Below are 23,226 nucleotides of genomic sequence, written 5' to 3'. Positions count from 1 at the left end.
GCTTCATAGACACTTTTACTAACTGTAAGCTTTGAAAATGGTAATAATAATAATGGTAATAATTTCCACAGTAATATTCAGTGATGAAGTCACTGAATGAATTACTACTCAAATATATTGGACAGTACTGTTATCTCGGAGAAGCATAAGGGTTTCTGAGTGAAATTTTGACATCTAAAAAAGCCATTCAAGGTAATGTTTCCAAAATGTTACTTATATGCCGTCCAATATTCTATTTGTGTCATCTTATTGATTGCTGTGATATACAGAAGTCCCCTCTTCCTTGAAAGAAAGTCAAATTGTGATGAAGGTCACTCGAGTAGACTGCTCAGTTGGCACCGATGATTGTGTGTTATTCAGCGAATTATGTTGTTTGTTTGTTTAAATTTATTATTGATTCATAGGCAACAAGGACATCTTTTCTATAAAAAAAAGTAAACTGTTTTTCAGATTTTGCACTAAGGAAAAAATTAACTTTGTAATTTTTTTTAAAAATATTTTCGTGGTCGGTATCTATATAGTAGTAGGCCTATGTAGTGACGCCCTTGGAGGAAGAGCAAACACTGTATACAAAAAAAAACGTGTACCAAAACGGCATTTGGGTGATCGATGAATGGATTCTTCAATGAATAGTAGAGTATCTCGAAAAACCTCAAAAATTCGCGTAGCTTTTTAAAGGATCCGTCAATTAACCAGTCTGTTTGAAGAACTAAAGTTGCACTGTTTACTTTAGTTATCTTTTCAAAGAGCTACGCTCCTGTACTTCGCCTTCGTATAGCTATACTGATATATCTGCCTTACTTGCGGATTCCTTCCTGGTATATTTTAGGTGTGTTGGTTTCCAGTTTAATTTGCCTTTCTCTTCTGAGTGGATAAAAAATCAAAAGTTTTGGTGACCTACATTGTGTTCAGTGAGATTATACCGTCACCTTTCGCTCATAGGCTTCTCTGGCTCTCGTTAACCGAAGTATCAACTACGTCCGGGTCGCGTCGAGCTTATCCGTGAACGGCTGTTGGCCTGTCGATACATCGCATGGATCAGTCCTAGTTCATAAAGTATCTGCGCAGAACTTCACACTGAATCGACCGCTGTAGATGAAAAAGCAGCAGGAGTTTCTTCAAACTCTTCGATTGGCTGCACTTCGGTCAAGGATTTTCGTCGAAGAGCAAAATGTTGCTGAGTGTGTTTTTTTCGTGAGATCTGTTCTCGAGTATTTATAATTTTTATAATAATAGCTGTTCTTAGTAAAAAGACGAATTTCTCGAAAGATAATTACCAGACAACATGGTTGTTATGGCTAGCTACGTTTTCTATTCATCTATATGTACACTTTGTGCTAATATCGCTCTTACAGTTTACACTATGTTCTATGATAGTTCGTGTCTACTATGTTCTATGATAGCTCGTATCTACATATTTCTTAATTCAGGAAAATTCTGCACAATATTTATTAGAACTATTCTACAATAATTACTATAATTACTCTGACAAAACAAAGAATTGATTTGCTGGCGGAAGACGATAAGCTACAAAGTTTAAAATTGCAAAACTTTGCAAGGGTGTTGATGCCCACGTAGTTGCTGCATGGTGCATATTCGCGCGGGTTTTCGAGACATTTGAATATGTAAGTCCTTACGACAACGAAAACAATAGTTCACAGAAAATACGAATAAGAGTTGTCGGAAGAGTTCAACAACAGGTTGATTTGAATAAATTTCTAGTGTACTATTTATTGTGGTGTAGTTGAGTGAGATTTGTAAACGTAGCAGTTTGTTCACGTTTGTTCAAAGGTTCTTGGTTTTTGTCACATAGTTCTCATTTTGTTCATTTTACAAGTATGTAGTTTTACGAATACTACTAATAGTTTAGAACGTAAGGTATTTAACATACAACACATAGCAAACGTTAATGAACCTGCAAGTTTCTCGGGAAAAGTTAAAATGCACCTGTTAAAATACCTTATTCATATTTTGTCTAGCTGGCGGTGAAAATAAAACTAAGATGATCGTAGCGACATTTTAGAGATTTCATGGAATTATTAGGTATATAGTCATTTTGAGCGTTCCTATTTCGTGCTACATACTGCAATGTTAAAGTTTGACCATCTTAAATGGGCAATCGAAAAAGTAGTCTTCCTCAACAGGTCTTTCCGTTTAAACCTTTTATAGTTGACAACTTTATTGGAACCTACAACCGTAGAGAACGCATCACTAACAAGAGTCTGGTAACTAAATATGCTTTGTAGATGCTTTAATATGCTTTCAACAACTGCATGTAAGCATTATAAGCCCCCTATAGAGCATGAATTACAATTTTCACTATTATATCAACATGAATGGGTAAGCTAATATTGGTTCCATATTGCATTATGGGCGTGCATATTATTACTACATGCGCATAACTGCAAACGTAATAAACGTTTGTTTACTATTGGCACCAGTTTAGTGGCGGAGCACGAAATGCTTCGCAATGCCAAAACTACTGCGCTCTTCGGAGCCAGGGAGTAAAATGGATCATTGACCTTTGAAGGAAAGAACAGCTTTAGCATGCTGCGGCCGATACGAACCACGATATCTCCAACAATGAACAAGATAACTTGTACAAAAAAGAGAAAAAGGACCAGTGATTACGGTCTTCTTATATTCTTGGCCCCACTGATGCTGCTTCCGTGGGTGCTGTGTATCCAGTTTGTATACAACGTCGTTCCTTGCCTTTAGGGGCGATTGCAGCAGATGCTGCAAACTGTGCAGCACAAAACTGTAGAACGTAGAGATGAGAGCGCTGCTCGTTCGATCCAGTGACGCGCGAGCAGGTGATAGACGAAATTTTGCCGGTCCTCGGCTGGCTAAAAACGGTAACGTCGGCTAAAGTGAATCGCAGAGTCCTCCAGCTCGTAGTTTGATTATCATAGAAGGTAAGCATGCTGTGTGAAAGAAGCGCTATGCTTCAAGGCGAAGATACCGAGATAGATCGAATAACATCAGTACGAATTTCTCCATTGGCTAAACCGTCCTGTCTGTTTACCACCGTTAGCTGGCCGATTGAACTATATGCATTGTACCTAAGTCATCGCCGTTAAGATGTCGGAATCTTACTATAGATTATCCACTAGTGAAGCTGAACATTTCGGGCGTAGAACTGAATTGTTGCTTTTTTCATATATTTATCGAGTTATAAAAAGGCGTGGAATACCTGCTGTATAGTAAATAATTTGTCTTAAAATATCTTTATTTGATCTTTAAAGATATTTTTATTTACAAAAAAGGGGGCGTATACATATAGCCGAATTAACAGTATATTGGAGTATGCTCCTAATGATACGGTACTATAAGCCACAACTCATCATATCATTCTGTACTTACTATTTAAAACAATCTATGCAAAAATGTTAATTACCACTTCAAAAATTGTGTTTTTAGCGTTGTAGAGAGCTATCATGGTATGTAATTTCAGCACATTACATACCTAATATGTGACATGTTTCGCTGTTATTTATAGCAGCTTCTGAATATATATATATATATATATATATATATATATATAGACGCTCTCATCTAATACAACTTCCATTTGCAAACGAGGACACCACAGAGAACAAAAGACGCCCATAAAGCTCGAAGTTTTTTATACCTACATTAGAATCGATAGGCCGAGCACACAACAGCAATGTTGTTCAGATTCAGCAAACTGCGCAAAAGAGCGTAATAGGTTTAGAAAACCGTGATACCCAAAGAAATCAAAAGCGTCTCAAAGTATTAGAAGTAGTTATGAATATTTAATTAGCTTTAGTCTACTTGTCGGTACGTGCCTAGTCAAATGATAAAAAATTTATTAGGTAACTATTATTTGCTGCAGCTAAGCTGGTGAGTTATTAATCCAAAATTGTGCACCAACAGGCGCACCTGTTTAAATAAACTTTACTGGTAAAGTAATTTACCGAACCGCAGCAGTGGATCCCCATGGTGTTCTCAACGCTTTAATAGGAAAAAAGAACATACGTCGCTGACTCACTCTTTATAAAATGATTCCTCCCAGATTACGGCAACTTCAAAATAAATCGTTGAATAAAGAAGGAGCATAAGCTGTAGTTCTATCCACTCCGTTATAACCTTTAATACTTATTCGGTGTATTTTCCAGGTAGCTTGCTCGCTGGATAAATTTCAAGATGGCAGACGAAAGAGCAGCTTCCAAGATGAAGAAGGTTGGCCGTGAGGCGTCTATCCAAATCGCCTCCGGTGGATCAGCGGGCTTTGTTGAAATCTGTCTTATGCACCCACTCGATGTAGTGAAAACGCGTTTTCAGGTTCAGAGCAGTGTAAGTGATCCAGAACGCTATCGAAGCATCGCCGATTGCTTTCGTCGTATGATACGCAGCGAAGGGTTTTTCTCTATCTATAAAGGTTAGCCTGTTTGTTTGTATTTTTTAGGGTACACATGCAAACTGGCAAATACAATTTTGTGTTGTTTTGCTATTAATACGACCATCACACGAACATTCCGTACTGGCGCCATATTCCCAGTCCACATTAAAAGTATTTGCAGACTCTAGTATAGCGTCGTTCTTGAGCATAATGGTGACATACTAAGGACTTGAAGTTATTAAAAAATTTCGAAATAGCTAATAATAAATTAAATCGTGACTTATAGGAACGTACTAGTTAACGAGTGTCTACTGTCTTTTGAAGCACTTAAATGCCAAGTTTTTCCAATATTTTGTCTAGTGGTATACTATGATACTGTCCAGTTTCTTTAAATTTAAATAATGAAGTCCACGAAACTATATGCTTCTGTTCGATACCCTGACATATAAAGCCTGTGATCGCACCATTTCTTTAGTTCCGTTGACATACGACGATTATGAGTATTAACGTGCAGATAAGCTTCAGTAGAAGTTGGAACGGCAGCTCCAGAATGAGAACGTTGTCTGACCACTGTTAGCCTATGTATAACATGCATAACATAGATATGCATAACATAGATATGCATAACATAGATGTACATAACATAGATGATGTGCATAACATAGATGATGTACATAACAAAGATCAGCTGGCATCAACGTTAACATATATTAGCCGTGAACTTTCTTTCTCCTGACGGTTTGTGTAACATTTTTACGTATTCAGAGTAGGGGCAGTGCTTGGGCAGGCAATATTTGCCACGATTTTTTCAGAAAAATAAAACTCTGCGTTTATCTATTGAGCTTCTCTCACAGATTTGGAGACACATGTACTCTTTTTTGCCATTACATCAGACAAATGATGTTACTACGTTTTAGAATGCAGAGAACCTTAAACACGAATTTTCATGTGCACTCACGTGCATGGTTTTTAGTATGTGGATTACCTTAATGTTATTCGCACAACTATATTGTGTACTATTTGTATTAATATGTATTCATGATTGACAGTTAATGATTATGTACTCGTTTAGCAATGAGTTTATTTAAATCAGATGTAATTTTTCGGCTCAAATTGTCATGAAGCATTCTGTACACTCAGTACATATTCTTTAATGAAATACTCGTCTTAAACGTTTGTCTCGTTTTTTTTCCGTCTAAAGGTATATTCCCGCCGATTCTGGCCGAGACGCCGAAGAGAGCCGTGAAATTCTTCACATTCGAGCAATATAAGAAGGTGTTTCGGTATGGTACGAAGGACACTCCGGTTTCGTTGTCAATGGCTGGTTTATTCGCTGGACTTACTGAAGCGGTGTTTGTTAATCCCTTCGAAGTGGTAAAGGTGCGCCTGCAAACCGATAAGAGTAAAGTATCCGATCAAATGACGACCTACCAAGTTGCGCGGAGGATTCATCGAGAGGGTGGTTTGGGCTTGAGGGGTCTCAATCTCGGTCTGACGTCCACCATGATGCGCAACGGCGCCTTTAACATGGTTTACTTCGGCTTTTACTTTTCGGTAAAGGATGTTTTACCGAAGACAGACAATGAAGCTGCAACACTTGCACTGCGTATTCTGACAGGCTTCACAGCCGGAACACTGGCGTCATGCTTCAACATTCCATTTGATGTGGCCAAAAGTCGCATTCAGAGTACAGGTCATATTCCCGATACCAAGTACAAGGGATGTTTGCAAAGTGTGGGCCTTGTTTATCGAGAGGAAGGCTTCCGTGCATTATATAAAGGCCTCGTGCCTAAGGTGTTAAGGCTTGGTCCAGGTGGAGCTGTCATGCTTGTTGTCTACGAGCATATGCGGGAATTCCTCGAGCATAAATGGCCCCCATATAATTAAATTGAAATAAATAGTGTCACGCCAACATGAAACATACACATGTGGTGATACCATTGTAATCATCTCTTTGAAAAAAAAATGTCGTATATTAGTTCCCAGAAAAGCCGGCTGGTCCTGTTTTTGGTTTAATGGGATAATGAAACGCAATCTTGAGTTGAATGAAAGGACATTCCACTTTTCTAGCGAAGGAACCTCGCTCAGTCGAGGGCCACATTGTTAGTGCCCGGCGCTTGCTAGAAGCGTTCGGTTGGTTATCTTGCATGTGGATGGGTTAGCTAACCGGCACACGGCTGAACACTCAGCTAATCAATGCACATAGAGTTAACCGAAGGGATTGGTGAAAGTGGTCCTACGTTTGTGAATGAAAGTAGCCTTACATTTGAAATGATCAAAATGGGAAGAATAGGGCATAACGTTCGCAAAAAAGATGAAATAGTTGTTGGCTTTGTTCGGGATAAACTGTGTTTTTGCACTTGGAAGAATGGACCATTATTGGCATGCGGCCAAGCTCAATAATAACTTTTCCACCTCCAAAGCAGACTTTTTAGTATTCAAATGTGTATCTCGATTCTCAAGATTGCTTGTCTCGTATACGAAGGGCTTTTTACCATATGTGAATGTACCGTTACAGTAAGACTATAAATACGCTGGACTACTTTTAACAGTGCCTTTCTGAGGTCTATTTTCTAGGTTGTAAGGCTACGTTCACCATCACCTGTATTTTGTTTACGCTATGTGTCAGTTGAGGAAACTGAAGTGAGGATATGGGATTTACACGAACAGTAACATTCCGGTCAGCTCTCTCTAATGGATGTCTTTCTATCAAAACACCTGCCTTTCAGGTGCAGTATTACTTATTTAGGAAAAGACGCTATATAAAATGGAAATTAGTCTTTCGTACTTTTTTTGGAAGGATACCTTACCTAACGAGCAGAAGACAGTGTTTACGCAACAGAAGATGACAAGAATGAATGAACGATCTAGTTGTGACTAGTGTGTCCCTGGCTTCATCTGCACCATGAACTGTGGATCCGTACTTGATAGGCATTTTTTTGCGAATACCGCAGTATGATTAGTCATTTTCTGGATGATTTCCTGTTCTCACTGATAATTTAATTGTGTTCACTATTATTGTATTTTGATCTTTCTAGCTCTCATACATCCAGGAAAGACACGATTGTAATTAATTGGTGCTATCATCGTCTAGGCACGTGTTACGCTAACTAGAACAGATGTTGCATGATTGCACATCGTGCCGATGGCAATATTAAGAACTGCAATGTCATTTTTAAAATTAAATAAGTGTCATTTTGTTGTTTATAATAATAAACTACAAAATGACAGTTACTTAATTTTCCATAAATTTTAATTCTGTTAACTTTAATGTAAATTCTGGCGACTTAAGTTGACTGGCGATTTTTTGTATGCTCGACAACGGGTTGGATTAAGTTGCCTGATTGACAGGATTCATTGACTGATTAAAGAAGAACCTTAGATGGTAAAGAACTTTTTAATTCGATAATAGCAGACTGGCTCTTTTTGTTCAATATGACATATTGTACAGAGGGAGAAGGAGACGAAAACAGTGTGACTAAGTGCACACACCAATATGGCGACCGATTTTCTCTACACGTAAAGAAGGCTTATAAGTAGGATCCGATTGTGCAATTCATTGTGAAATCGTATTCAAAAGCTTCAGAAGATCTTATACAATTTTTTTTACAGTATATGACATTTACATTATGAACATGTGAACTGAGGTATTAAGAAAAATAAAATGGATTGAAGATCATATTTTCATAAACAAAAGAAAACACGAAAATAGACCCTAAGTCGACCATGGTCATGATGATAGCAGTTCCGTAATAATCGGAAATCGCTAGTTCAGGGAAATGATATATCATATAGTATTCGCAATGACTGAGATGTAGCCGCATAGGTGACATCAATATTCAGAATTTTAAAACGTTATTTAGTGAATCCGATCGTTGTCAGAAAACGCAAATAAATTTGCTTATTTCTACAGTCTTCCACAATTAAATAGGCGACATTGATATAACCTGATGTATTCTAATGAAGTACGTTAATATATATTACAAAAGCTTAAGAAATATAAATATATACGAAATCACAATTAACAACTTGGTTATTTTCTTACTTAGAGGTTTGTAACGGCACCAATCCGCTTCCACTTCAAAACAACCGATGATGGAACATCTACGAACTGTACACGAAATAGGAAACCTTTTTATCCTATAATAAAAAATCTGTAAATTGGCTAGATGACTATATATATATATATATATATATATATATATATATATATATACGTCTGTAATGTGTGCAACAACGGTAAGTTCAGGCCTTAGGGTCAAGAGTGAAAAAATATATACAATATTATATATATTATAATTTCTTAATAAAGCATATGATGTGAATAAGTGACTTCTGCTTTTCTCGATAAAATACACAGGTAAATTCCAGTTTCTTTTTGGGAAGCAGACAAGAAGTAATATTTTGGTAAAACGAAATACCATGTTTACCGTCTTTTTCCTATCGTTCGACGTTTGATGCGCTAATCGTGGTACGTACAACGTAAAGCGTTGATACTACCATACGCTTGTGTGAAAGGTTCCGAATACGTATCTTAAGTTTCGGCCACATACGAATATATATAGTGGCTAGATGGACAGTTCTTATTGGTTGTTGCTTTCAACCGAGAAGCGGGCCTCGTAGAATCTGATATAGAGGCTATATTTTCAATTGTATATTAGACGGAAGCTTCTTCAGTTATCTGTGATTAATATAAACAGTTGCAAACAACTCTTGACTGAATGATGTTGAACCTTAGATTTTACATTAGTCTCATATCTATTGCAGTTTAACAAATTTAAGAAACACAGTGGAGCAACTTGGACAAAATTTACTTTACACAATCACTGGGAACAACTTTTCGCAGGGAGAGAAGGTGTCTTTCCAATGGGACTCACATTTCCGCATTAAGTTTGGAGAAAAGAAAAAGAAAAATATCTAGCCCACAAAATAGGGTCATGTGAGACAGTGGTAAAGCTATATGGGACAGCAATGATTCTGTGCGAAGAACCTACCTTTTAAAAAATAAAGTATATATACTAGTTCTAAATCTGGAATTTTTTGACCGGTCGCCAGACGTTTTACGGGTCCATATAAGGTCTTATATAATTAACGCCGCAATGCTTAGTGGTTTATATGGCCAAGGGCTTTGATTGTCTTTATTATTATATCGTTCTCAATATTCTTTCATACGCGGGCACTACTAACACATGTTGTTAGTATTTTTTTGCTAATTATCGACCGGATTCTATCAAATTCACTTCAAAAAGGTAAAACCGCCTTTGCCCTTTTCTCAAAGGGTATAGATTAGGGAATTATTTCCGACTTTTTATATGTTAATCCTATTTTCAAGCCGGCAACGACGCCCCTAACGTTACCATTAGATTGTTAGCCGATAACACATGTTTGTTATAACGAATAAATGATATATTTATTCCACATTTTAAAAGCACAACCGCTTTTTCACAGCACTAGTGGAAGTTCCCTATTCCTGTAAATTGTCGCCAAGCGCCCCAGAAGCAATAACAGTCTTTTCTAAAACAGCTTAGTACCTGGTAGAATACAATGACGCGATAGCCTTGCTGGACTCGGACTCTACTCACAGATGCCTTAACTTTCTTTGTTAATAGAATTATTTCATCTAGATTAAAATGAATTGTCTCCCGCTATATCGTTTTCTTTCTCCTAACAAAGCACTGTAGATTTTCCCCTTGTCCCCTACTGGAAAATGTTTCGGATGATAGTCACTGGGCTCTTGGTAAAGGCTTGGCTCTAACTTGAAGCCAAATTACGCAAAACGATGATATTTAAGCAATGTCTGGAGCACTTAAAACATCATTTGTTAATCATCCATCACTTCTTCTATATCTTCCACATTCGTAAGCTCAAGTTATAATATATAGTGCTCTAAACTCAGCTGTAACGTTCCTAAAGCTATGAAGTCAAGCTGTAGCTAGTTAAGATCACGTTTTCCTTAGCATCTTTTAGGTTTTTTTCGGCTTAAAATCTTCTTAGACCTTTGACATTATAATAAATTGCATATTTCTGATTTTAGATTCCTAACACAAAAGCTCAATCCAAACTATCAACTATTTCTTGACTAAAATTTCGTTCATAAATCTCCCAAATATTAACCTAATCAACATACAGCAGATAACCCACAATCTTTTGCTTATACCTCTTGTCGGAATGATCGATACCATTTATACTTTGTTACCACCTTCGTAGAGAATAAGAAATCACTGAAAAAACAAAGCGCGTGAACGCCTCGAATGCATTATCGTATAATAGGCTCAAGCACGATAGTTGCACCTGCCTGTATTAATCACTTTTGTTAATATATATTAATAAGTAAGCAATACATGCATTCTTAGTTGGCATATATAGTATATCAAATTTATTTTCTAAAGAAACGCCTTTGGTTTACGCTGTTGGTCATTGTGATCTTACACATCCCCAGTAAACTAGTGAGCTTTAAGCAGCATTATTTCAGGTTCGTTTGACGAGGCTTTTAAATGTAATTGTTTGCTCTCTAGTTATGGTGTATTACCGGGAATACACATCACCTGTTTCCTTGCGGCATGATGCAACCTGGGCTCAAGTTTATATATCTTGGGCTTTCCACGCATCGGAAATGGTGTTTTTAAAGGCTGTGGGTTCTCACATATAAAGACAAAAGCGTCAGAAATTTCACCTTCAGGAAAATTCTTTCTGTACTTCCATTGCGGAAGACAGTCGATAACGTCAACGCAGCCTAAAAGCACTCCGTTTGGAAATTGTTTCGGCGTCTGCGCAGCCACCTCGGGACTGACCAATTGGTAATACGTACTGAGAACCTGAAAATCGAAATCAAACAAACTATGTTTGACAAAGCACCTCGTATTTTCAGAGAAACAAAAAACAGGTGTCACAGTCTGAATAATAAACGTGCCAATCACTGGCTATTGATTGCCTCTATTTACCTCACCCAACACAACAGGATACAAAATACAAGTGTGTTTCAAAATAAATGACGTTTTGTGACAATAAATGAAAGTTAGATGGCAGTACTCTGTGACTCCAAATTATTTACGACTTTTTAAAATAATAATGAATACAATGCGCAAACATCTGAGTTACCTTTTCAATTTCAGCAAATTCGACATATTTAGCGGTTGCGTGAATCCACAGCCTTCCTCGGTGTGCATGGTACCATTGCCTTCCTTCATGGCGCTTAATGCCCGCCAACAGGAGGCTTGCGTATGGTTGATTGATTGATAAACACATTCCTATTGTCAACCAAAATTTAAAACGTGAGTCGATATTAAGGCAAAAAATATATATATGATACATACTTATACAAAGACGCACACGTACAAGTGTATCAGCAACTATTTAAGAATTTTACATTTTTACGGTATTATTTTATATATCTCATAAACTCCTGCTATACCTTTGACTAGACGCTTACGAAATCTGAAAAAATTTAGTTTCGATTTAAAATACTAACCCTCGTCGGATATCTCCATAAGGTGACTATCTTGAAGCCTCACAGTCTGCATGCTCTCAGTCATCCTGGCGGTGAATGCACTGAGAACATCGCCAGTCGGAATGAATTCGAGATCGATAAGTTCCTGACTGCTAATGTACGAAGGCAAGTTGTCAACTGCTTCATTGATGACCTCCGTCGTATCATGAAGATAGAGTTCGGAAGCTTCCTCATTCTTGACTACCACCTACAACGGTCAGCTCATTTAATTTCTGTTTCCTGTACTTCCTGTACTTTGTTATTTAAATCACAATTTTTGAAGGTACCCTTTGAAATATATGAAAGCAAATAATTAAATGAATGAAAAACGTTTATTCAAACGCGTAATATTATTATCTCATTCTTAGAATCATTAAGGGAAGACGAATCTCTCAAACATAAGTATAGGAACTTTGCGCAATAAAAACGCTGACCTCTAGGTTATCAATTATCGGTTTTTTACAAACTCAATTTTTATTATTAGTGGTTCTGTAAAACCATTTCGAAAGAAATTCAGGTGACGCTCACGGGTCCATCATCGTCTTATTAAATAGGTTTTAACATAAGCGGATTCCACAATGTGGGACGCGCAGAAAGCCACTTTCGCCTTTTTCCTGCTTTAATAAACGCCCCCGTAAACTGGTGACTTCTTATGTGCTAAAACAAACAAATCTACCTATAAATATGGCAAGACGCTATTATCAAAAATGCATATACACCTTTTTTCCAGCAAAGTCAATATCCATACGGGTCTGCGCTCCCCGCAAACTTTTGGCTTTGTCACGTTTATCTTCTACCTCTTTTAGAGTTTTTATTTCCTTCTGCGTAAGCCATTTATTGTCTGACGAGAAATAGTCCCGGTCGTCATCAATCACCACAGTGCGTTTCGCGCAGGTACGGTCGTAATCCAAAAGCCTTTCAAATAGAAAAATATTAATGAGATTGACAATAAGTTAAAGATTGAAGCAAATCATATTTTACTTCTAAAAATAAACCATTATTCCCAAATAAATGGTCTTTGAAAGCACGTTAAATTTGTGTATTGAGCATGTTAACCCTTCTTGAGAGAATTTATCACAGATACATTATAAGCCCTTTTTGGAAATCTTGCAAGAAGGAGTTTCTCAGGTCTTCATTATCTGTTAATGCTAAGAGAGAAAAACAACGTTACACAAAGCACTTGTTTAGATAGCTCACTACTGGTAAAGTATTAGCTAGGAAAGACAGCCGAAGTTAGTCATTCGGTCGACGACTAGACGTAAGTGTAAATACAGGTGAAAAATCCGTCTAGGATTTGCTTTCTTATAATATATATATATATCGTAAAAAAGATAAGGTCCGATATTCGCTTATTTGATTGGTTCTATGTAAAAACACCGACTTCGGTCGTGTTCGTAGTTTGTTCACATTATTCTATTAAAAAGAAAGGTCTCAGTGCTGATCACGTTTTTAGTAGCCTTTAACGAATGCAATTTGGCATTTGTGTCAATCTATCGTGTCAATCATACGAAGAGGCCTATGATAATATCTCTCGACAAATTAAATCATGTGGCTGCATATTACATTATATTCGATATCCAGTTTTTGATCAATATTTCTGCAAACGGACATCCTAGAAAAAAATTCTAGAAACGGAAAAAGGATGGAAGTATGGATTAAGTAAACTTCAAATCGGCTTCTTGTGTCTTTCACACGACAGGCCTTCCTCTGGGCTTGTTGTAATTGTATTTAACTGCACAAAAAAGAACTCAGTATTTCATAACTATTTATTTTTTTATACCATATGCAACGTAATTTCTAAAATATACATCCCCTATTTTTGCGGTTCAGGCTTCTAGTATTTACTTTGTGAGAATTTTAATACACTGTAATATATACAACGCTAGCTGTACTGTTTTGTCAACAACAAACGGCTAGTTCACTTGAATAGGCAGTAGTCCACGCCGTAGCTCCCTAACCCAGGGCGATTTAGCATTAATTATTTGTTGATATTATTCGTATTTGATTAGATATCAGGTATGTATGCCTGACACAACTTGCAGGGCATATGGATCCATCGATAGGTATTGATATCTGATACTCCGGTAAGATCTGCCAGGCAGATAGCAACATACTGTGCGTATTTATAATCATGTACTTCACGATCTTCTACAGATCCTTTAAAGATAATGCAGCCTTCGTGTGTGACATCGAAGTTTTCTTGAGTTCCGATGAGCTTCGGTGTGCCAGTTATTTTCTTATCGGAATTGACATGCACTATCCTGAATCTTACCTTTTCGTGTGACTGAGCCAATGAGCATCTTGCTACTATTAGTTAGATTTCTACCAAAAACGGGTACATTAGATTCAACACGTACTTAAGTTACATGCGCACTGAAAGAAATTGTGAAGTTCCTTGGACTTCACTTCGAGAATCAGAATTGCCGCGCAATTCAATTAGCATCAGTTTTTCAGATGTAGATCCTTTGATTCAGTAAGCAGCTTTTCTAGATTACACAACTGAAAATGACTCTGGTGATAGACTTCTCCAGTAAGGCTCAACTTATATACCTGCACTACATACATCGTACTTTAGAACTCTTTAAAATGACCTGCAGTGAACTGATAATCAAAAGCTCATACATTGCAAAATCCCGTTACAGCAAAATTTCGCGCTGTTGGGGGACCCACGCAGTGAAGAGGTAAATGGTTCTTCTTCATCGTGACGTTGTTGCGGCACGGAATTACGGGTACTCACTTGATAATAAGAACGGGTATCCGAAATGCGTCAAGGCGAACTGCCGGAAACGAAACAAGTAAAGCCTAAAGTAATCTAGCGACTTAGAACACGCAGAAAATTATTACTTATGATTTATAAAATTATTACGTGTGATTTATAGAGATCACTAATATTTAATATTTTTTTTATAAATATTATACGGGGGACAAATAGTCGTTAAGACCGTAAGCATTGGACTCAGGTTATAGTTAATTAGAATTTGAAGTTCTACATACTGTCAAAGCCATGGGCTCTTCTGTACTACTTCAACTTTCGCGCGAGATATCTAACCAAATTATACAAGGTGAAGTCCAAGAATAAAAGGTCATAGTTTTCTACACAAGTAAGGCCTATTTTTCATAGAACTCTTTTAGATTAAACAAATGGTGAAAGGTGGCGAATGGATCTCTGAGAACCCAAAAATTCAGAGTAGAATTTAAATGACGTAAATAACGTCCAATGAAAAAAATGTATCTTCAGTGTGAAGATAGGCTCCATCTAATAAATCGAGGCAAATCCTAGAGCGTGGTTCAGATTTGTTTCTGAAACCTTATTTGTCTGTTTAAAGTTCGTTTGCAGAGTAGTTATGTAATAACACGGATTGTTGATCTTGTTAACTTCCTAAGTTTAAGTGAAATGTAACTGTCGATTATAATCGAATGCGCAACGGTAAAAGTCCGCTGTTTCATTTGGTGCCACTCGCGTCCTAATGGGATCAACGTAATGCTGAAACAAGTTTCCGCTGTAAAGGGCAGTAGATGAAATTTTCTTGGAACAATCGATGTATCTCCCTAAAATTTTATCTATAGTACCTGCAGATACCATAACCGCCTGAAATAGTATCCGCTAACTATCATTGCATGTTTGATACATGAAAAAGGAGTAATATGGGTTAACAAATATCGATTATTTAAATCGATGAGCATCTCAGGGTAAGGGGTTCTTACTAACAAACATTCGAAAACTTTACTTATTCTTGTAAAAAACCAAATTTGGTGCAATATCAGTCGACAATCAATGACAAGCCTTTGGCTAATTGAATTATTTTTGACTTTTTTGCTAGATAAGCGTTCAATTTACTGAATCAGCCGGCCTCCTAACCACAATTTATTGAGTACATCCACCCGCAAAGGTAACCTCAAAGATAACCAACATCTTCGAACACAAATATCACGCGACATTAACACTATTTTTATCGGTATCGGGTGTATCATATGGTGTTTTTGGTGGCGCTTGTTTGAGAAATATATTCAGGTAACTTCACTATACAACTTGAACTTCAAAATCTGCCAAGGTACTGGATTTTATGGAAAACAAATTATGTTGTTACGTTTCTCACTTGAAACTTATTTTAGAATTTTTATATGTACCAAATGTAAAGCAAAAAATTCATCTAGATACGTTCGCTTAGATAGGCTTCCAATAGAATTGAAAAGTCCCAATGGCAATGCTATACAAGTATACCGGGTATACTTTATTAAGACTCTTTTCGCACGCACATAATCATTTCTTTTGGTTCACGAATTTCTTGTTTCTAGAACGAAGCAGCAAATTGAACGAAAACCAGCTATTGTCCAGTATATTTACGTAGGGCGAATTCCCATCGAGATTTTAGACTTATCAGTGATTTTGTTTTTTTGCCCCAGACCAACGGTCTATATTATAACTACTTCTCATCGGACAAACAGGAAGATCCTAAATAATCTTTATAGGGCTCGCAAATTTATTGAAACGGCCTGAAAAGTTTTTCTTTAATACGCCTGGATTTTTTAAGCAGAAATTAGCTGTTTTTCATCAGAAAATCAGTTGCCAATTGAGTTGCAAAGACAGCTTCCACGATTAGTTTTCTTTAAAGCTTTCTGCGCCTTTTTGCATTTTTTGTACATAATAGCTATTGTAACCTCTTGTATCTGGAAAACCCTTACCCTACTATCACCCCAAATTTTATTCTGCCGAAATTATATGTGGCGTATTTAAAAAATTCTTACGAGTGTCGGTACGTGTACCAATATTGCTTGCTATACAATTACTACTGTCAAGTTACTTACGCATTTAAGAATGAGTGTTTTAAAAACGAATTGTGAGTGCTTTAGGTCCAAAATAAGACTGTTCAACCATGTCTTTTAAGGGTTAAATACAAAGAACCTTTCTCACTTAAAAATACTTAATTGCAGAATAGAAACTTCGTAGAACACCACTTCTATGTTATTTCGAAAGCCAAATAATTTGAAGGGCATAGCCATTTGCGATCAGCCAACTAGCCAACTAAGTAACGACTGAACGTTTACCATTACTTGGCATATAATAGTGGATCGTCGACCGGTGCTTCGCTAATATTGGATTTTGCACACCTCAACCATACCAGCGTCTATTGAGGATGTAATGGATACATTCTGAAATTAATGAAATATACTCTATTTCATTAATAACGCTCGATCTATAAACTAACCCCATGATATACGACTCCTATAGGAACACCTACATGTTCTTGTATTGTTGTCGATCAATCAGTGAAATTCAAAGATGTTGGCAATAATGTAATAGTCGCAGGCTCTAGTGTTTACCATCTTTAGGTCTGCACAGGTAGCATCTATAGGGCGATGAAAACGACAGAAACTGCTGAAACAGGGAAAGAATACAATGGAAGGATTAGACACACTGGTCTTAAGTAAATTATCGAAACTTGGGAACAATTATAACTAACGAAATGCAAGCTTGAGGAGGTCTTCAAAAGACATGTCAGTAATTTTTGATAGCGACTACTGTAAGCTGTTGTTAACAACATATTATCCGTTTTCGCTCCGTTGCAGTGAATGATGAACAGGAACTCACGAATAAAAAAAATTTAATTTTCCTGGCTTCCGCCGTCAGTTACACATCAAAGTGTTTTTCAAAGCTTTAATGAATTTTTCGAGTCGCTGCAGAACTCTTCCAGAGGTTTACATGGATGTATGCCTTCCCGGAAATCGACTGTGAGTATCTCTATTTCAAAAGTGCTTGTGCGTCGCCCTTCGCTAAGGTCGTATTCGAAGCTCTAGCGATTCGGGTGGCTCAAAGACAAACGTGTATGTATAATTTAGCTCACTTCGTTAATAAAGGCGTTTTGGAGATCCCTCCTCAAATTTTGCACGCGCATCCTAAATACGAATACTTGAAAGATGAATAGAAAAAAGACGTTTACGATTGTACCATTTGCAATGCCCTTTACGACAATTTACTTATTAACTTCAACCATCGTCAACTTGTACCAGTTTGAACTTTTCAGATCCTGTTCACCGAAGAAGACCAACATAACGAGGGACCCAGTAATCATGCACCTGCTCAAGATGAATTGTCAATTCGTATGCTACGGTAAGATTCGCGCTACTATTCTATAGAGAATGTTTTTCTCCTGCTTCATAGTGAAAACTAGATTATCAGGGCCAACTTCCATACAAACACCTTGGGAGGGAATTGTTTCTAAAATATAAAAAGCAATATATGACAAAGTTGTACAAAGTTTAATATATGAATTACAGTAATGACGTGGAAATGTTGTAGGAAGTAATGTAATCAATAATGTTAATTCACAAAATAAACAATATATAAAATACTACATATAATTAGAAATATAGTCACCTCTTTGTATGTCAGTTCTGATAATGTTATTCTTATATTCTCATTACTGTTACTCTCCGGTTACTTTATGGTATTCTTTTTTATTGTTATTTTAAACCGGTATTTTTAGTTGGTACGTCCTGCAATAACTGCTTTTCTTCAAAACAGCAAACAGATATATTTAACAATCCGTAAAACTGTAAAAAAAAAACTGATAAATATCATGTTATTACTTTGTTTGGAATTATTGCATATAATTTTTCTTCGCGTATACAGTCTCCACCATAATCTGTGGTTAAAATATGAATTCATTTGTGAAAATGCTTAAATAAGACAGAAATATTTTGCCAACGAACTCACAATATGTCTTTTACATGTAAAACGCAAAATTTGAAATCAATTACTAGCGAAGTACCACTTGACGACCTACCATTACTAGCCAATTAACGGTTCATGTTCAACCCTTACTCCGTGGAAAGATAGGTTTATATGGAACCCTACAGTATTCTCAACGTCGTCATCAGGCGAGCCGGGCTCTCACTTTTTTTAATCTTATAAGAAAGTGTCGTCTAGCAAAATCTAGCCTGTTGAGCTTAATCGAACTCAAGTTTTAAAATGGAAAGTTTATTGTTATCCTTATCCCGCAGAAACTCAATGGCTATTGAAAGTGTTAAACGCCAATAGGAAAAGGGTACCGAGTGTACAACTGCGACTACGAAAGCCCTGAGACTGTAGCTACAAAGCTCGAAAAACGAAACAAGAATTGCGTGAGAAATGAGACTAAAGTAGGAGACATTAAAAAAGTCACTGCACCGTAAAGGTGCTAAAATAAACTTCGTGTAAAAATAATGATAATTAAGAAGCACCTCCGTTCAAAATCGGTGCTTGTTATTCAAATGCTCATGGAGAGACTAGTGTCGATCTGGAAAGGTAGACAAGAAAGTACTATGATACTGCTTTTACTGCACGATCATAGTATTACATATATTTAGTCAGATTTTGGAACAGATGCGTAAGTCATTTGGGTTATTACTATTATGAGTATTACTATACATTTATCAATCACCTACTGATGCTCTACCATCTAAATCGTTATGCTTTGTTTTAACATAAACTATGCCTTGACTAGTAATACGAGAACATTAGAGATAAATGTTTACGAAACTCCGAACTCTTCCAGTTATTTAATTACGTAAGCAACGAAGGATGTCACGCACTCATCAATGCTCCACTTACCGCGTGTCCACGTACAAGCTTCGGACACATCTAGTAGATTCGCCTCAAGTAAAGGCAATCGGAATTGTTATGAAGTTCGTCATCTCTGCCACAAATTCCTCATGGTTTACTCCGTAGCATTACCTTTGACATTGATATGACGAGGCATTTAACTGCTTAGGATGTTCATTATTGATTGTCAAAAATACCACTCAGTTGACATTTGTTTAAGAGACTAAGTCGAAAGGTCGCTATAAATGAAAAAAGAAACTTACCGATTTTTGTGGGCAACGGCAGCTGCAAGAGCATCTTGTTCTTCTAATTTTTGTCGGAGTTGGGTCGCTCTCCGAGAATTTTTTGAAAGAAGTTCCGTTTCGCGAGGTGTAACGACCAATGCGCCGCAGGTAAAACATGATCCGGACCCTTCCTGACTGCAGACGATACGCCCACAGCAAACACAGTTGTTCACCAGCTGGTGCCTGTCAAATGTGCAACGAAAGACCACAAATGATATTTTAAAAGATCGTTGAGCATACGCTATATATGCATCATAATACACATTAACTATACTTAGTACCTATACTTATATATACAGTAACTATACTTATATATAATTAGCCAATAAAATAAGGCCACCTAGAAATTTCACAGTGTCGAGCTTGATCGAAGATAGTCCCGCATGTCTGCATGCGATTGCTCTATATGACAGCTGTCTCCCTCTGTTTTTTAATGATGATACATGTAACAATACTTTCTAGAGGAACGTTTAAAGCTGGTGTGAATGAGCAAGTATTATTCCACTTATTGAGGCTAGCATTTGGTTCACTACTGCTGTCTGCTTTGGTATATTTCAAATAGACTTCGCATTATTTCTATCACGCTTATGTGGAACCCACTGTAATCACGAGCTAGGATTTTGCCCTGATTCGCCATAATATAATACTACACGCTTTCGATCGGATCTGGAATTTCCAGGCCATAACAGAAACTTAATGTCATTAGAGATGTTTATCTTCAAAAATAGTTCGCCATGTGACAGTCATTTCTCATGCACATAATTCCCATCCAAGAATCATTTTCATACTTGGGGTAACGTTTCTGCTTAATTACCTTGCTGAAATGTTGTTTTTCATCAGTTCCGTTGACGAAATGCAGGGCTCCTACACCATGGGTTAAAATCAAGGCCTACACTATTATTTTGTTCGGTTGTTTGACCTGCTGGTCTACACGTGACCTGTAGAATCTTTTGCCGTTTGCATTGACCGTTATTACCCAAAATTTCAGACTGCGATTCACCTGAAAAACAATTTCTTCCCCTTCCTTTAACTTTTCAATTTCGAAAATAATTGGTCCGTTAGAAACGTGCACGTTTCTGCGCACATTTCGCCTAGTTTATGACAACTAAAACCGCTCAGTCTAATACGATGTTCAGGTGGTCCCTATAAACAACATGACTTCGCATTTCACCTGACGTAGTTGAGCTACCGTTACAAAGAAATCTCTTTGAAGCAAAGTTTAAATAGCCCTGTCTCCTCAGTGCGCTATGCACTGTTTTCGATTTTTGTTTCCTATTTTTCTTTATGAGTAAGACACTTTATCCTTCACCTTCTAGGTTAAATAGTCAACTGCACACTTCGATCTTCCAACCCACTCAGCAGTTTCATTCCGCGATTGCCTTCCTTTTATGAGTCTTATTGCTAACGTCCGTTGCTTTTCCACAACGTCTTCTCGTAATTTCATGACGGGCTTGCATCTGGTCACAAAAACATTCAGATCACTCAAATTCACTTCAGAATCTGAGGTCACAATAATGTTGTTGTCATTGGATAGATGAAAGGAGCGATAATCACTGTACTACCTCTCGAACCATCTTTGACCCTCCGTAAGTAAAAGATAAAATAATCGCTACCTGAATTGTGCTTAATAGCTTGGAAGTTTATACATGTTGTGGTAAATTGCCATTGTAGCAGACAGCGGGTTGAAAATGATTCTCTGGAGACAATGTCGTCATACACTCAATAATTAGAAAGCGGTCGAGGCAGCTTTCAAGCAGGAAAACCTTCGTTTGAATAGAGAAGTACCATTGATCAAACACAATAACGTGTGAGACTATATTGCCCTGCTTAATTGGGCAATGACTATAAATGCGGAAAGCTAGACATTCGAACGGCCTCGAAAATGTTACGCAGAGGCTTATTTGTTGTCCCGATATGGAAAAATCATTATTGGTTACCTATATACGTGTCCAAAAACGTTGGCAAATTTAGTTTATATAGAAGAAAGGAGGTGACCATATCAATGTGTGTAGCTAGAGTTAGATAGGATGTTGTATCTGAAATTAGTTGTTGGCCCGTTCATCCGCGCTCACTCAGCACTAGTTCTCGATGAAGCTTATTATGCGTATCTTCAGAACTATATTTGAAAACAACAGAAGCTTGCGGTAGTACAAAACTGGCTTAGCGTTTATTCTTTATTATACTGAGTATTCCACATTTTTAATCAATATCTTTACCTTTTTGAGACTAGTATATGTAAATATAGCAAAATTTCGAATTCGCATATATATGTATCACAATACTATTACATTTTGAATAGTACCCTTAGATTATGAAACTATTACGATTGCGTTAATATTAAGCTATACAAGCAAGCAACAGATGCACGATTAGTTCAGTTCCCTTGCTAATCCTAACCTAAGTAAACCGTTTTTCCTAGAGTATGAGTACTGGCATTCAGCTAACTTCACACCAACTTACCTCGAGGCCAGACAATGACATGGATGTCTTCCACTGAGTAAGATCGTTTGTCGTTGTTTGCCCTCATCTGAGAACAGGTTGACAAACTTCTTACTCTTTCGAGTTGAGTTCGTCACATTTTTAACTTCATCCTCTTTTCTTATCTGACACTTGCTGGTAGTCCCAGCGGTAGCTTCTTTTTTGTTAAACATTTTTCCCGTTCCCTCAATTGTTTTTATGTTATCTCTTTTACTTTTTGCTCACACGACAAACTTACGCTGCGAAGTTCAGGTACGTATTGCCGCAAACAACCTCAATTATGATGAGCCTTCAGTCGGTGTTGAGTCACAGTTGATTGGACGTTAAGGAATGAATGAATTTGCCGGGTAAATCTGCAAAGCGGCGAATTTATCTTGATTTAAATTAGCCGCCTTTAAGATGAAGAACTTTTTTATGTTTTCCCTTTTTTTAGGTATTTATTGTCATACACTACTGTGGTAAAAGAAATGAAGGGACAAGAGGCGTAAACTTGCACCGGGGTTATATTTACTGAAATACTGTCATAAGTGTTGACGGATGCGTCAATGTCGAAGTGGGTGAGTGTAACACACAACATTGAAACAAGGCAGATTTTACAAAAATACTGGGGATATTTATGAAGCTACTCGCGTGCCCTATGAAGTTGTTGGCGTATATGTATATTCAATATAAAGTGTATTGAGAAAATTGTATACATTCATACTTTATATTAATCGTTCAGAATAATTTGTATTTAATATTTTGAATGACATATGCTAACATTTCGATGCCTTTGTCTCTATTTTACGCCCTAGGTTATTTTCTTCTAAAACAGAATTATTCTTCGCAAGCCGGAATCCCTTTTTAGACGTATGTTTCACAGACATAAGGTAAATATTTCTAGAAGTATTGCACACGAGTAAAACGATGTTGCGCGATGTACGTTCTATAACAATGAATTAGTCAGATCGTTTGAACAGATTAAACATATTGTTGGGAAGCGCTCTTCTTCATACACTGATTGGTCGCCGACGGCCCGGTTCGCGAGACCGGC

At 37.1% G+C, this 23,226-nt stretch overlaps 2 protein-coding genes and 1 long non-coding RNA gene across 6 annotated transcripts in view; 1 reads left to right on the top strand and 2 right to left on the bottom strand.

Moving 5' to 3' along the window:
* The window catches only part of LOC147753598 (uncharacterized), a 4,901-nt gene extending 2,867 nt beyond the window's left edge, over positions 1–2,034 (bottom strand). Inside the window, exon 1 of the long non-coding RNA XR_015310713.1 lies at positions 930–2,034. This is a non-coding gene — a long non-coding RNA (uncharacterized LOC147753598). The remainder of the gene's footprint in view (positions 1–929) is intronic.
* The window catches only part of LOC111259685 (mitochondrial 2-oxodicarboxylate carrier), a 13,404-nt gene extending 4,709 nt beyond the window's left edge, over positions 1–8,695 (top strand). The window contains exons 1-3 of one of the 3 annotated variants that reach the window (XM_022831865.2): positions 2,655–2,915; positions 4,140–4,402; positions 5,565–8,695. In XM_022831865.2, the coding sequence (XP_022687600.1) occupies positions 4,168–4,402; positions 5,565–6,250 (921 nt within the window). In that variant the 5' untranslated portion in view covers positions 2,655–2,915; positions 4,140–4,167 and the 3' untranslated portion in view covers positions 6,251–8,695. Of the gene's footprint in view, positions 1–2,654; positions 2,916–4,139; positions 4,403–5,564 lie in introns of those variants that run through there. The other 2 variants (XM_022831864.2, XM_022831863.2) reach the window with 2 other exon arrangements.
* A 1,052-nt stretch (positions 8,696–9,747) lies between these two features.
* Positions 9,748–22,527, bottom strand: LOC111259684 (activating signal cointegrator 1). Of its 2 annotated transcripts, XM_022831862.2 has the most exons (7): positions 22,176–22,342; positions 20,530–20,579; positions 19,695–19,898; positions 12,569–12,764; positions 11,832–12,057; positions 11,462–11,610; positions 9,748–11,178 (listed from the first exon to the last, which is right to left on the bottom strand). In XM_022831862.2, the coding sequence occupies exons 1-7, from the start codon at positions 22,194–22,196 to the stop codon at positions 10,879–10,881; spliced, it is 1,146 nt and encodes a 381-aa protein (XP_022687597.1). In that variant the 5' UTR covers positions 22,197–22,342; the 3' UTR covers positions 9,748–10,878. The 2 variants fall into 2 exon arrangements, with proteins under 2 accessions (XP_022687597.1, XP_022687596.1); XM_022831861.2 differs by lacking the exon at positions 20,530–20,579 and having other exon boundaries at positions 22,176–22,527.
* Between the last annotated feature and the right edge of the window lie 699 nt (positions 22,528–23,226).

This window comes from Varroa jacobsoni, unplaced genomic scaffold (assembly GCF_002532875.2).
Source record: "Varroa jacobsoni isolate VJ856 unplaced genomic scaffold, vjacob_1.0 scaffold_357, whole genome shotgun sequence".
In the NCBI taxonomy this organism is placed as follows: Eukaryota; Metazoa; Arthropoda; class Arachnida; order Mesostigmata; family Varroidae; genus Varroa; species Varroa jacobsoni.
The sequence above is the reverse complement of the archived record's forward strand: the minus strand, read 5'-3'. Positions and strand labels throughout refer to the sequence as shown.

Coding starts and splice junctions, on each gene's coding strand:
- LOC111259684 (XM_022831861.2), bottom strand. CDS start 22,366: ATGTTTAACAAAAAAGAAGCTACCGCTGGGACTACCAGCAAGTGTCAG. Junction 19,899..22,175: donor TGTCATTGTCTGGCCTCGAG/GTAAGTTGGTGT, acceptor CACATTTGACAG/GCACCAGCTGGTGAACAACT. Junction 12,765..19,694: donor GCCGTTGCCCACAAAAATCG/GTAAGTTTCTTT, acceptor TCTATTTGAAAG/GCTTTTGGATTACGACCGTA.